Raw genomic sequence first — 11586 nt, 5'->3', positions numbered from 1 at the left:
CTTCTTTACTGCGTTCTGGGAAGCTGGTGGCTACCCAGGCAGCGGCTTCTGTCACCGCACTGCTGGCTGTTGGCTTTCTCACCAGTGGCAGACAGCAGAGGAGAAAGGCAGCAGCCGGGCAGCAGCCTCAGCACCACAGCTGCTGCTCTGAGCGTGGAAGGGCGGCCATTAGCTCCTGCCCATCCCGGCTGAGATCAGGACCACCTGCAGAAACTTGGCTAATGAAGGAGAATGAAATAAACCCATTTGTCCTTCAGATGGGAGGGAGCCAGCAGAGGTTGTATGGCAGTTTCACAGCAAAAGCCAGTGTCTTGCTGTTGGTCTCCTTTCCCTGTACTTGAATCCCAAGCCAGGTTAGCTGTGGTTTAGTCTATTTGACTGGATCAGAAAGACATGCCTGTGAAGCCGTCCCAGCTGGGGAAGGAGATAGACAAGCATCTAAGAGCATTGCTCTAATAATTTGTTGGCAGTATGTGAAAGGTAAGCTCTCCTTTGCTCTGATATGCATGGTAAATGCCATGGATTGTGGCTGGGAGGAGGATATGAAACCTTTGTGGTATTGTGGTTTTGCTGAGGTTGAGTAACAAATCAAGGTATGATACTAGTTTTAGACCTGAGCTAATTATAGTTGTGCACACAATCCATATAGTGGACTGACTTTTGTAATGCAAAAGAAAGAACAGCTATGGAGGGCTTCCTAAAGGAGAAGCATCTTTTCCTGAAACAGAGGTAATGTTCTTTGTGTTTGGAAGTCCAGCCTAACCAGGGATTCAAGTGGGATAAAGGCACCAAAAGTGCTGCTGCGCTGAATTCTGTACATATGCTTAGGGAGTGAATGTACCGATATATATGCATGTGAAGGTGCTTTTTTCTCTCTTACATGTGTTCTTTGGTACCGATGTCAGATCTGCTGGGTTGGCCCTATTTCTGGTATAATATTGATTTCAGTGGGAATATTAGATGGAAAAATGTACATACTAGTCAGTCTATATGTTTTTTCTTTCCTCTTGAAAGCGTAAGTGGCTTTTCTTGGGAGTTGGTGCCTAGGTCACCTATTCTTTTTTTGGTTGTTGCTGCTGTGGCCAACTGTGAGTAACCTGAGAAGAGCAATTTTCTACCCGACACACCTTCACAGAATGGTTAGGGTTGGAAGGGACCTCTGGAGATCATCTAGTCCAACCCCCCGCCAGAGCAGGGTCACCTACAGCACGTTGCACAGGACAGCGTCCAGGCGGGTTTTGAATGTCTCCAGAGTGGGAGACTCCACCACCTCTCTGGGCAGCCTGTTCCAGTGCTCCACTACCCTCAAAGTAAAGAAGTTCCTTCTCATGTTAAGATGGAACTTCCTATGTTCCAGTTTATCCCCATTACCCCTCGTCCTATCACTGGGCGCCACTGAAAAAAGACTGCTCCCATCCCCCTGGCATCCTCCCGTTAAGTATTTGTAAGTATTAATAAGATCCCCCCTCAATCTTCTTTTCTCTAGACTAAAGAGACCGAAGTCCCTCAGCCTTTCCTCATAAGAAAGGTGCTCCAGTCCCCTAATCATCTTCGTAGCCCTTTGCTGGACCCTCTCCAGCAGTTCCCTGTCCTTCTTGAACTGGGGAGCCCAGAACTGGATGCAGTACTCCAGATGGGGCCTCACCAGGGCAGAGCAGAGGGGGAGGATGACCTCCCTCGACCTGCTGGCCACACTCTTCTTGATGCACCCCAGGATGCCATTCGCCTTCTTGGCCACCAGGGCACATTGCTGGCTCATGGTCATCCTGTTGTCCACCAGGACTCCCGGGTCCCTCTCCACAGAGCTGCTCTCCAGGAGGTCAGCCCCCAACCTGTACTGGTGCATGGGGTTATTCCTCCCCAGATGCAGCACCCTACACTTGCCCTTGTTGAATTTCATCAGGTTTCTCTCTGCCCAGGCTTCACACTGCCCAGGCTCCTGGTGCAGCTAAACCAGCGGATTATGCAGGCAGCAGCACGCCTGTGTGATACAAGGCACTGGATAAACAAGGGAAATCAAGCATAAGTGGTGGCTTTCAGGCCATAAGGGGTCCTTTATTCAGTTTGATCTGCCTCAAGCTGCTCCAGAGGCAGTCAATGGTAGAACTTAAATTTATTTATCCCCTTTTAGCAGCTCTTATGATCTCCCTTGGGGGAAGCTTTTCTTCCTGTAACCTTCCAGCATCACAGTCATGTTTGTAATTCCCAGAAAAGATGAGTAGCTGTTTCTGAAACTACATAGAAAGTTTGCGTAACGGAGGATCACCTTCGGAAACTGAACCAAAGAAACAGCCTGCCTGAGAAATAATTAATAGAGTACTAATAATTATTAAATCACTATGAAATAAAAAATTAATAACATAATAAAATATAAAATGAATAAATATAAACAAAAAAAGTAACTAAGCATGCAGAGATTCAACTGTTAATCCATGGAGCGTGGAGAGAGACCTGCCGAAGGTACTGGTTCTTGATACTACTTTAGATGCTACTAAGTCATAGTCTGGCCTTATAAGAAAAGCCATTGATGATGGTAATATCTGATCTACTGTGAAATATTTTATGGATGTAGAGAGGACTATGGCCTAAAGACTGTATAGCTTAATGAAGTTACATTAAACTATCTACACATTAGTAAACTATTTAAAGTTTATTTATAAAATAAGAATGTTATACTTGCTGAACAGAGAATGGTTCAAAGCTTAGCAAAATTGAACTAAACTAAGTTAAGCGAATCTGAATAAATCTTTATGCAGCCCTGCAGAGTACCAACCTTAGATCTGGGAAGAGGATATTTTGTGTTCTGATTCCAACACATCTGTCATAATGGGTGTAGAGTACACAATTCTGTTTCTACCAGCGACTGGTGACCAATAAAGCCAGCCCAAGGGCCAGAACGTTGCTAGCTATGGAGCTGTGCTTACAGAGTCCTGGGGCAACTGAGCTGTGATGATGGTCCTCTCCTCTAGCATTGCATTTCCCCCTTGAAAAACTGCTAAGCCACAGGTTTAACATGAGATTAAGCACTGAGAGAGAGCAAGAAAGGAGAAAGGGAGAGTGAGACTTCTTCCGTAGCTGTGATGTGCTCGGCCTAAATGGCTGATTTAGGTTTAGATCCCTTAATACATTACAGAGCTTCTGCCATTTGTCTGTCTTCTGGAAATCCCTTTCTGAAACAGCTCAATTCCTCTGCTCCCCATAAAGATCTTAAGTGTTCAAGCTTAATCTGAGCTTGAAAATTACATGAAGGTTTTTATTTCTAGGTGCTATTCTGAACCTTTGCAGCATTTACCATTTTCAGACCTGTAAAAATCACAGTTCCTTGTTTTATTGTGGAAATGATAACTTTTTGCAAAAACTAGCTGGCACGCTTCATAGCGAGCAGAGTAAAGACAGCCCTCTCTTCTAAAAGCAAAAGTTAAAGACTCTTCTAAGACAAAACAATAGGTGGACTCAGGAAACAGATTTTTATATGGACTGCTGCAATGGGCTACTGCACTTTGTGACTTTCATGGTTTTCTAGTGATTAATACCTCAGATTCTCACTAAACAGTTGCCATGGCAATGCTTTGAATATTCTTGTCTACCCTCTGTGCCTTTGTATGAAGGAAAAAAGGACGAATATTTGCTCAAAACAACTGCCTGTCACAGAACAACACGCCAATGGTGAGAGGCACTTAGATTGCTGTTCAGCTGCAACCTAGTGCCGTCTAACCGCAGGTCAGCAGAGATGTCCCCTCTGCTGTTATCTCCCAGCCATTCCTTAGCGCTGGTCCTGGCGCTTGTCTCATCCCGCACTGGGAATCCTCAGCGTGTGAGGTAACAGAAAGCTACTCCTTTATCTACGTGTTTGTTAGAGCCCCAGACAGACGTTTTGATCGGTATTGTCCTGAAACCAAATCATTCATCATGTAACTAATGAAAGCTTTTGTTAAGTGCCCTGCTTGTGTGAGCAATACAGAAATATAACGGGCTGATGATTGGCCACACTGTCTTCTAGAGTTATGACAGTAAACCCCTTCTCCCACCTAAATGTGAGAGCAGCTCACAGGGATGAGCGCACGTGTCTTGCAGGCACAATTTGAGAGTCATGAGACCTTGCGTGCGGTTAACGACATCTCTTCCTCCTCCTTCTCAGCTTCAGGGACACAGAGAAAAAGAGAGTAGACCTAAGTTGACCTCACGCAACCTCATGTGTTATGCCTGGGCCAACCATGCTTTCCTATTTCTGCTTAGAAGAAAATTAATATCATCTCAAATAGGCTTGAAATGTAGGCTATGATGAAAATGGTAGAGGCTCAAAAATATTGAGAAAATGAAGCTTCAGGCAAAATTAAAAGGTTTAAACTATGAAGACTATAATGAAAGTTCTCAGACAATTGAGTACATTGCAGCTTTGGACGAAAGGTTTGGAGAGACGCTTGGAAGTCACCAGAAATTCTGAAAGTTTAAAACAGGTTTCCATTTAACATCAGATTAAGTACCACAGTAATGTTTTAATTCTTTGGGTAGAGATTTTTGATGTTTCATATTGTCCAAATGAACTTTGGAAAAATGAGGAGAACACTTTCTACCGCAGATTCTCATTTGTTAATATCACTATACACGTTATAGAAGTACAGTTACAGGCACATGTTAAAGTGGCACAAAAGCAGGAGAGTCCTAAAAAGGAAGAAGAGGTTGCCTATATATCTCAAAGGAGACAGAGAAAAGTAATGAAAATAAAATTTTCTTGTTTGTCATAGGTAGTAGGGTAAAAAGAAAAAATGAATAACATTAATTTCATTATTCTCATTTTAAAAAAGGGAAGCTTGAGTGAAAAAATTACCCTGTTACAGGCTATGTCTCTTTTAAGGTTTTTAAGAATTAGCTAGATATGAGTATTTGTACAGTAAAAGTGCACATTATGTATTTCCAATTTATTTGAGGGAACACTTCAAAACATCTCTATCAATACGTTCCCACTCTAAATGGAAATTATTAGAGAACCTTTCCCTTCCTTAGGGCACCACGATAAAACTCAGCGTGGAAAGGCATTCTTCTGCAATTTTGATTGCAACAGGGCATTCCTTATGAATGCCACCTATTGAATGTTATCCATCAGAATCCAAATAAATCAGTTATAAACTTAAATTTCAAGATATGTTTCATCTATTAAGAATTGTATCGGAGAGCAGAAATTAAAACAGAGGATTAGAATGAAAGAGTTTTAGGGCTTTTTTTTTCCCCATGAGAAGATGGAAGCTATGCCTTCTTAGCCTTTGTTACATGTTTTTTTTTGAGGATTATTATGCTTGGGATTGTCTAGTTAATGAGATAAACTTTTAAAATTAAAAATAACTATATAAATTATGTTAAACCTCCCACACCTTTTTCAAATAATCCCAGAGATGATGAGCTAAACGTCGCAGTTCTACAAGGGCTTCAACTCCAAGAGGCCGGGTGTAGTTTGGACACCTGGCCATTGTGCATGAAGGATACTTCCAGGTTGTCGGCATTGCCCCCTTGCTGTAAGAACGTGGGTGGGAGAGCTGCCTTGGCACCCCTGTGTCCCGTCGCCTGACTGAGCCAGGCTGTGCTCAGTGCACAGCACACGGACCTTTGGATTTCAGCAGTGCTTCAGATCCCACAGCGTAGGTGTGGTCATGGTACCCACTGTGAAAATAAAACTCCTGACTGAATTGCGCCAGAGTTATTCCAACTATTATTTCTTAAGTTTACTGAAATAGACGTTTGGTTGGCCTTCAGGTAGTTTCGTTTCATTGTATTGGTTATTTAAGACTGCATTGTCATAGAATGTAAAATAGTTGGAGTTGGAAGGGACCTTGAAGCTCATCCAGTTCCTCCCCCTGCCCTGGGCAGGGCCACCTCCCCCCAGCCCAGGTTGCTCCAAGCCCCATCCAACCTGGCCTTGAACACCTCCAGGGATGGGGCAGCCACAGCTTCTCGGGGCAACCTGCCCCAGGGGCTCACCGCCCTCACAGTGAAAAATTTCTTTCTCCTGTCTCATCTAAATCTCCCCTCTTTCAGTTTAAAACCATTCCCCCTCATCCTATCTGTCCATTCCCTGTTCAAGAGTCCCTCCCCAGCTCTCCTGTAGGCCCCCTGCCCATTATCCTGCACAACACACCTGTACATCTTAATCTTCTTGTGAGTTCAGTGAGAATATTTAAAAAAAAAAACAACCCAAACAACTCTCAAAAATAACATTAAATCTTAAATGTCCTTCAAATTTTAATCACTAATATGCTTTCCTACCTGTATTGTAATGCTTGGTGCAGTAACATAAATCCTTTTCTTCTTTCAACAGAAACTGTGGTAGAGTGAGACCTTCTGCTACTTGAACTGCTCCCTTTTCTTGCCATTCAAAAATGAGATCATTCATTGTGTATCCAACTAAAAAAAAAAAAAACAACAAAAAACAAACAAGAAATGCATATAAACTCTAAGTCAGCTGCAAACTTTGAAAAGCAGAGGCGTACCAAACAGTGATGACTTAATTAAATGTCATAAAAAGGAGACAATACAGGGGGTCTGCTTGTATCTGTTAATCACAAAGTGTTATCTGCCCTTCTCTAACATACTGAACTAGGAAAAAAAAAAAAGCCAGTCATTTGCATCCTTTCTGTAATCTTAGTAGTTAAGTAGTTTATTAATGGAATTGGCAAAAGCATCAAAATGAACAAAATGTCCAATTCTCTGGGGCTTGGGAAAATCTTATCCTCCCCGGCCCATGAGGGATAAAATAGGCCCTTCACACTCAGATCTCTTTCTCCTTTTATTTGAGGTGAAATGGTGGAGTGTCAAAGCTGTGTTTATGGATTTATGGCAGTTTGAATTGTTAGGTGCAAATTCTTCAAAGAGAAAAATGAATGAAAATTTCTGCAGGAGAGAGGTATTAGTTGAATTGAGAAAATACTTTTCTGTGAAACTGGTACAGAACAAGGGAAAACAATTTGATTGTAATCTTCTCCTATTGGCTGACTGTGACGTATTACGATATTAAAAGGCGTTCAGTTTTAATATTCAGATTCCTGCACTTACCCATATTTCATGCATGTGTGAATAAGAGTAAATAAAACAGCAAAAGCTGTAGTAGAGGTATTAACTGAGGGCCAAACTTTGTAAAGGGCAAGTACTTTTTCCTTTTATTTTCTCCTCTCAGCTGAATATTTGTATGGGAGATCATTGGGGAAAATAGCTCTACTTCCTCTGAATATGAAATATATTAATTCTCCAATATATGCCTGGCATTTTATTCTAAATTTTTTCTAAATAAATTTTATCTGGTTATGACAACTAAAAAAGAAAAAAAGGGCTTCCTATTCTCATTCAGGTTTCATTAGGGCTTTCTCAGAACGTAATATACATGGACGAAATTAGATTTTAAGATTGAAATCTAAAACTAGATAGCTTCTATCATTGTAATAGTTGGAACAACAAAGGTACACCTGAGCCACATATTATAGCTTGAACCAGAAGGTAAAAGGTGTAATTTTTATATCTAAATTATAGCTTTCATGCATCTATTTTGCTCCTTGGCAATATTCTCTTTCTGCTTTAGTCCAATGCTAATGAGCTGCTGAGGATAACCTACTGATAACTGGAAATACCTTTTAACCTTTCAGTAACAGATTACTGTTCAAAATATATCATTCAGAACTTTAAGAGTATACGCCTGCCCACAAATACTGAAATTTTGAGTGCCAATGAAGGAAATAACCTCTTTGGTGTGTGGGCATAAATCTTTCCTGTTATATTTGGTGACCTCATTACTCTCTGAATACATCTATATATGCTGTTCAGTCATAAAGCCCTGATAGGCTGACCTCAAATCTGAGACACACTTCATCCTTTCTCATCCGTCTGCGTTGAATGCACTTATAAGCTAAGAATCCGGGCTTATAAATTTAAAACTGTTTTCAACATCTCTCCTTGCTTCTAGATGCTCGATGTTTCTTTGGGGGAGTACCTTACACAAGGTATTCACAGCCACTCTGGCTGGCTGTTGGTTTACTTTGGTGTTTTGTTGGGGTTGGATGAATATGCTAAAAATAAGACCATACCCTTTTAAATAAGTATTTAATTCAGATCAGACATTTCTCAAGTCATTACAAGCATATACGCACTGTACAAGGAAACACTTATTTTTCTGTCTTATTGAACTCATGACATTCCACAAACATGTTCTTAAAATTCACTATTAAATGCCATAAACTATGAAAAATCAAAAATATAGCTCTTACCAAACTTTGCATGAATTCAGAGAAAAAGCGGTTGCGTGTAAAGCAGATTATCATTTGAAGCATGTAGATTATGGCCAGAAGTGATATCCCCTGAGTAAAACTCATTGAACTGACAAGAAACAACTGCTGTGTCAAAATGTATTTCACTAAACCAGGTTCATTCATCTCTAATGCATGCTTTTAATTTTGATTATCTACCTTGCCCACTAATTCTTCTATCGTGCAATCTATTAAAAAAAAAAGCAGTGTATGCAAAACGCTGATGTAGTAATTAATTTTTGTCATGTCTATGTTTTAAATACCTAAATAGAGCTTTAACATTCAAGACCGTAACTTCAGGTTTTGTAACTATGTAAGTCAAGATCATAGTTATAAAGTAAATGTCTTAAAATATAGCAGATCTTAACGGAGATGTGAGTTTATGTCATACCAAATAAATTTGAAATAGTATAATATATATCGTATTTCTGCTAGGTATGTTAAATTAAATCTCTGTTTAATTTATGGTTCTTTGTGAAATACACAATACATGGCCCAATCAAATGTGCCCATTGAATTAGGGAAATCTAAAACCTCGTAATAGTCGTGTAATTGGGGAAGTGAGAAAACGTAAATTATTTAAGCCTATTGAACTGTTTGGTAACACAAATTTGTCTCTAAATTTTCTTTAGCGAGCGATGTTAACAACGACAGGTGTATATTTTCCAAATGGCCAATGTGATAAAATACCTGAGCAGCTGTATCCCGTGGCACGGTTAGTGCTGCGCTAATGAAGCGATTGAGAATGGTTATATGATCAGATCACCTCGGCAAACTGCGGGCTTGACATGTGAAGCCTTCATTCTGATGCGTGCTTACCAGTACAAACTTGCTCTGTGAGTGTTATATTGTTAAACATGTGTTCTGCACCGTGTAAGAACTGCACTGAAATATGTAGTAGTTATAAAGAATGAGACATTTGTCTTTAGGGATTCTAATGGGTAAGGAAGATACTGGTGTCTCTATTGTGCTATTAGGTCCATAAATACTGAATCCACAGAAACTAGCTGGCAGGAGAGCTGGCACAATCTAGAGCCCAGAGTTTGAGGAAATAGAGGAACCAACTCACAGCAATGTCCTAGAATGAGGAATCGCATCCCTTGCAGTTTTTCAGGTTCAGATTCTCACCTCTAGAAGCCCTGTCTGCCCAAAGATACCTGTTTCTAGACTCTCCTCCTTACATTTGCAATGCCACAGAACCCCGTGCCAAATGTTAATGCAGTGGTGAGTTTCGCAGTTTGTTTACGTTTTTTTTAGAGTTGCAAAAATAGCAAAGGCAATACTTAATCACATTTCCTACACCTCTAACATTTCTATCAGGAGGGCACTGTATTTTGTAGAGGGAAATAACTTCAGTGGGCTCCTAATGAACTCCGAGAGTATAGAAAGAGATGACCCAAAGCTAAACCAGAAGTGTGTTTTTATCAATTACCCATAACTTTAAATGTTTGTTAACTCTATTTATAGATGTTAACTCTATTTATAGATGTTTGGAGCTTATTCTGTAGGAGGTAAACTGACTTCTTCTTGGGATAAGGCTTGAGTGTAAGATGCCTTCTCTCTGTGCCTTGCTTTCATTGCATTCAGTTTTCCATAGGAAATGTGGTGTGCATCTCTAAAGGGAGTCCCTGTCTATGTGTCTGGAAAAAAACCCCAACCCTGGGAATCTATTTCTGAGCGCACCTTTCCTTCAGAGTAAACTTTCGCTATGTAGTGTTTATTCTTATTTGTAAATTCTTGCTGTTCACTCTTACTCTGTTATCTCTCTTGCTGCTGCTTTGTGAGCGGAACATAAATATATCTTAAATATTTGCGTTTGCGGCGGCCCAATATGATATCAGTCTCTCACTAGAAAGGAATAATTTATTTTTTGACTATGCAGTGGGTTTGGCGACTTATAAATTGCTGCCAGATACTTTTATTACTGGTGATTGGGAAATACAGTGTTATGGAGGAAAGTCCTAGTGGCTGCATTTTAGTGTTGATAAAAGAAGAGTCGGTCACTGGCCTAGTTAGTACACGAGGGTGCAGCTCACTTTTTCATTGATGGTGGAAGAAGGGACCCTTTTATACTGCCGAAGTAGCTGAGAACAATGGAGACTATCATCTATATAGTGGTCTGCAGGACCAGGGCAAACTAAAATCAGGTGGACTAGTAAGGACCTCTGTCGCTGAAATGCAGTGTGCTGGGGTTTGGGTTTGCAGGGTGTAAATGCATGAAGGTTGAGAAAGGAAGTAAAGATGCCAAATTTCGTGTGTTAGGGGATGCAAACCAGCTGCTGCGGCTGAAGTAGAGGGCAGTTTGCAATGTATTTGTTGTTGTCTGGCTACTGTCCAGGTGTTTGCTCTTACTTAATGCTATAAAGATATTACTAATCACACAAAATCTAAGTGGTGTCATCATAGAACTCGGAAGAAAGGACAGAAAAAACACATTATTACGTTGAACAGCGGTGTTCAGAAGTTACAGAACTGATTAGGTTGCATTAATGCTGCCTCTATTAACCCAAAGTCTGAGGTCTTGCACATCTGTGACGCAAAAGCAGACGATAAATTGTTGGTAATTATACGATGAGGCTATTATCCCAGGAGGAGAAGGTTGCCAGAGGGAGTATTTCGCAGGAAAACTCAAGAACTGTGTGCATGCGTGGCACTGTAGCCTCTCGGGAAACAGCTCTCTTTAAAGAAAGAACTCGTTTTTAGGAGCCCAAAGTCTTTCCAGGTAATTAGCTAACGAAACATGTACTGGCAGACTGAGACCTCCACCCGAGATGGATATGAAGAACTGGCAAAGCAAGTAGAATTTAGAAATAACTGGCGGTGTGGAGGGGCTGAAACAATCGGGGAAGTTGGATTTGGCCTGCAGAAGTTTTGGTGTGGGTTTTTTTGGTTGTTTGGGGTTTTTTTGGGGTTTTTTTTGTGTTTTTTTTTTTTTGTTGTGGTGGTTTGTTTTTTTTTTTGTTTTAGAAAATGGTCTGTCACAGAGCTGGTGAGGTGTGAAAAAATAAGAGTAAAACTCTGTGTAGTTACACTTACAGAGAGAAAAGGTGGAAAAGATAAGGCATTGGATGAAGAGCGTTTGTCAGGACTTGTGCCTGGAACAGCTGATGCAGGGTTTTGAATGTCTGGACATCAAATAAAATGAAACTATAGTGATAGTCTGTTTAGTTGATCTAATCTGCACAGAACTCTGGCAGAAGGTAGACAAGACAGACATACTAACTCTAGCCTTTAGACAACACTGAAAATCGTCTAGTTAAAGTGACAATTTTTGGCATGTTCAATTATAGGATTCAGGAAA

At 40.6% G+C, this 11586-nt stretch overlaps 1 protein-coding gene across 1 annotated transcript in view; it reads right to left on the bottom strand.

The window, feature by feature from the left end:
* The window catches only part of GLRA3 (glycine receptor, alpha 3), a 66327-nt gene that overhangs the window by 14326 nt on the left and 40415 nt on the right, over positions 1-11586 (bottom strand). The window contains exon 5 of the mRNA XM_009882012.1: positions 6259-6396. Within this exon, the coding sequence (XP_009880314.1) occupies positions 6259-6396 (138 nt within the window). The remainder of the gene's footprint in view (positions 1-6258; positions 6397-11586) is intronic.

This window comes from Charadrius vociferus, unplaced genomic scaffold (assembly GCF_000708025.1).
Source record: "Charadrius vociferus isolate BGI_N301 unplaced genomic scaffold, ASM70802v2 scaffold141, whole genome shotgun sequence".
In the NCBI taxonomy this organism is placed as follows: domain Eukaryota; kingdom Metazoa; phylum Chordata; class Aves; order Charadriiformes; family Charadriidae; genus Charadrius; species Charadrius vociferus.
The sequence above is the reverse complement of the archived record's forward strand: the minus strand, read 5'-3'. Positions and strand labels throughout refer to the sequence as shown.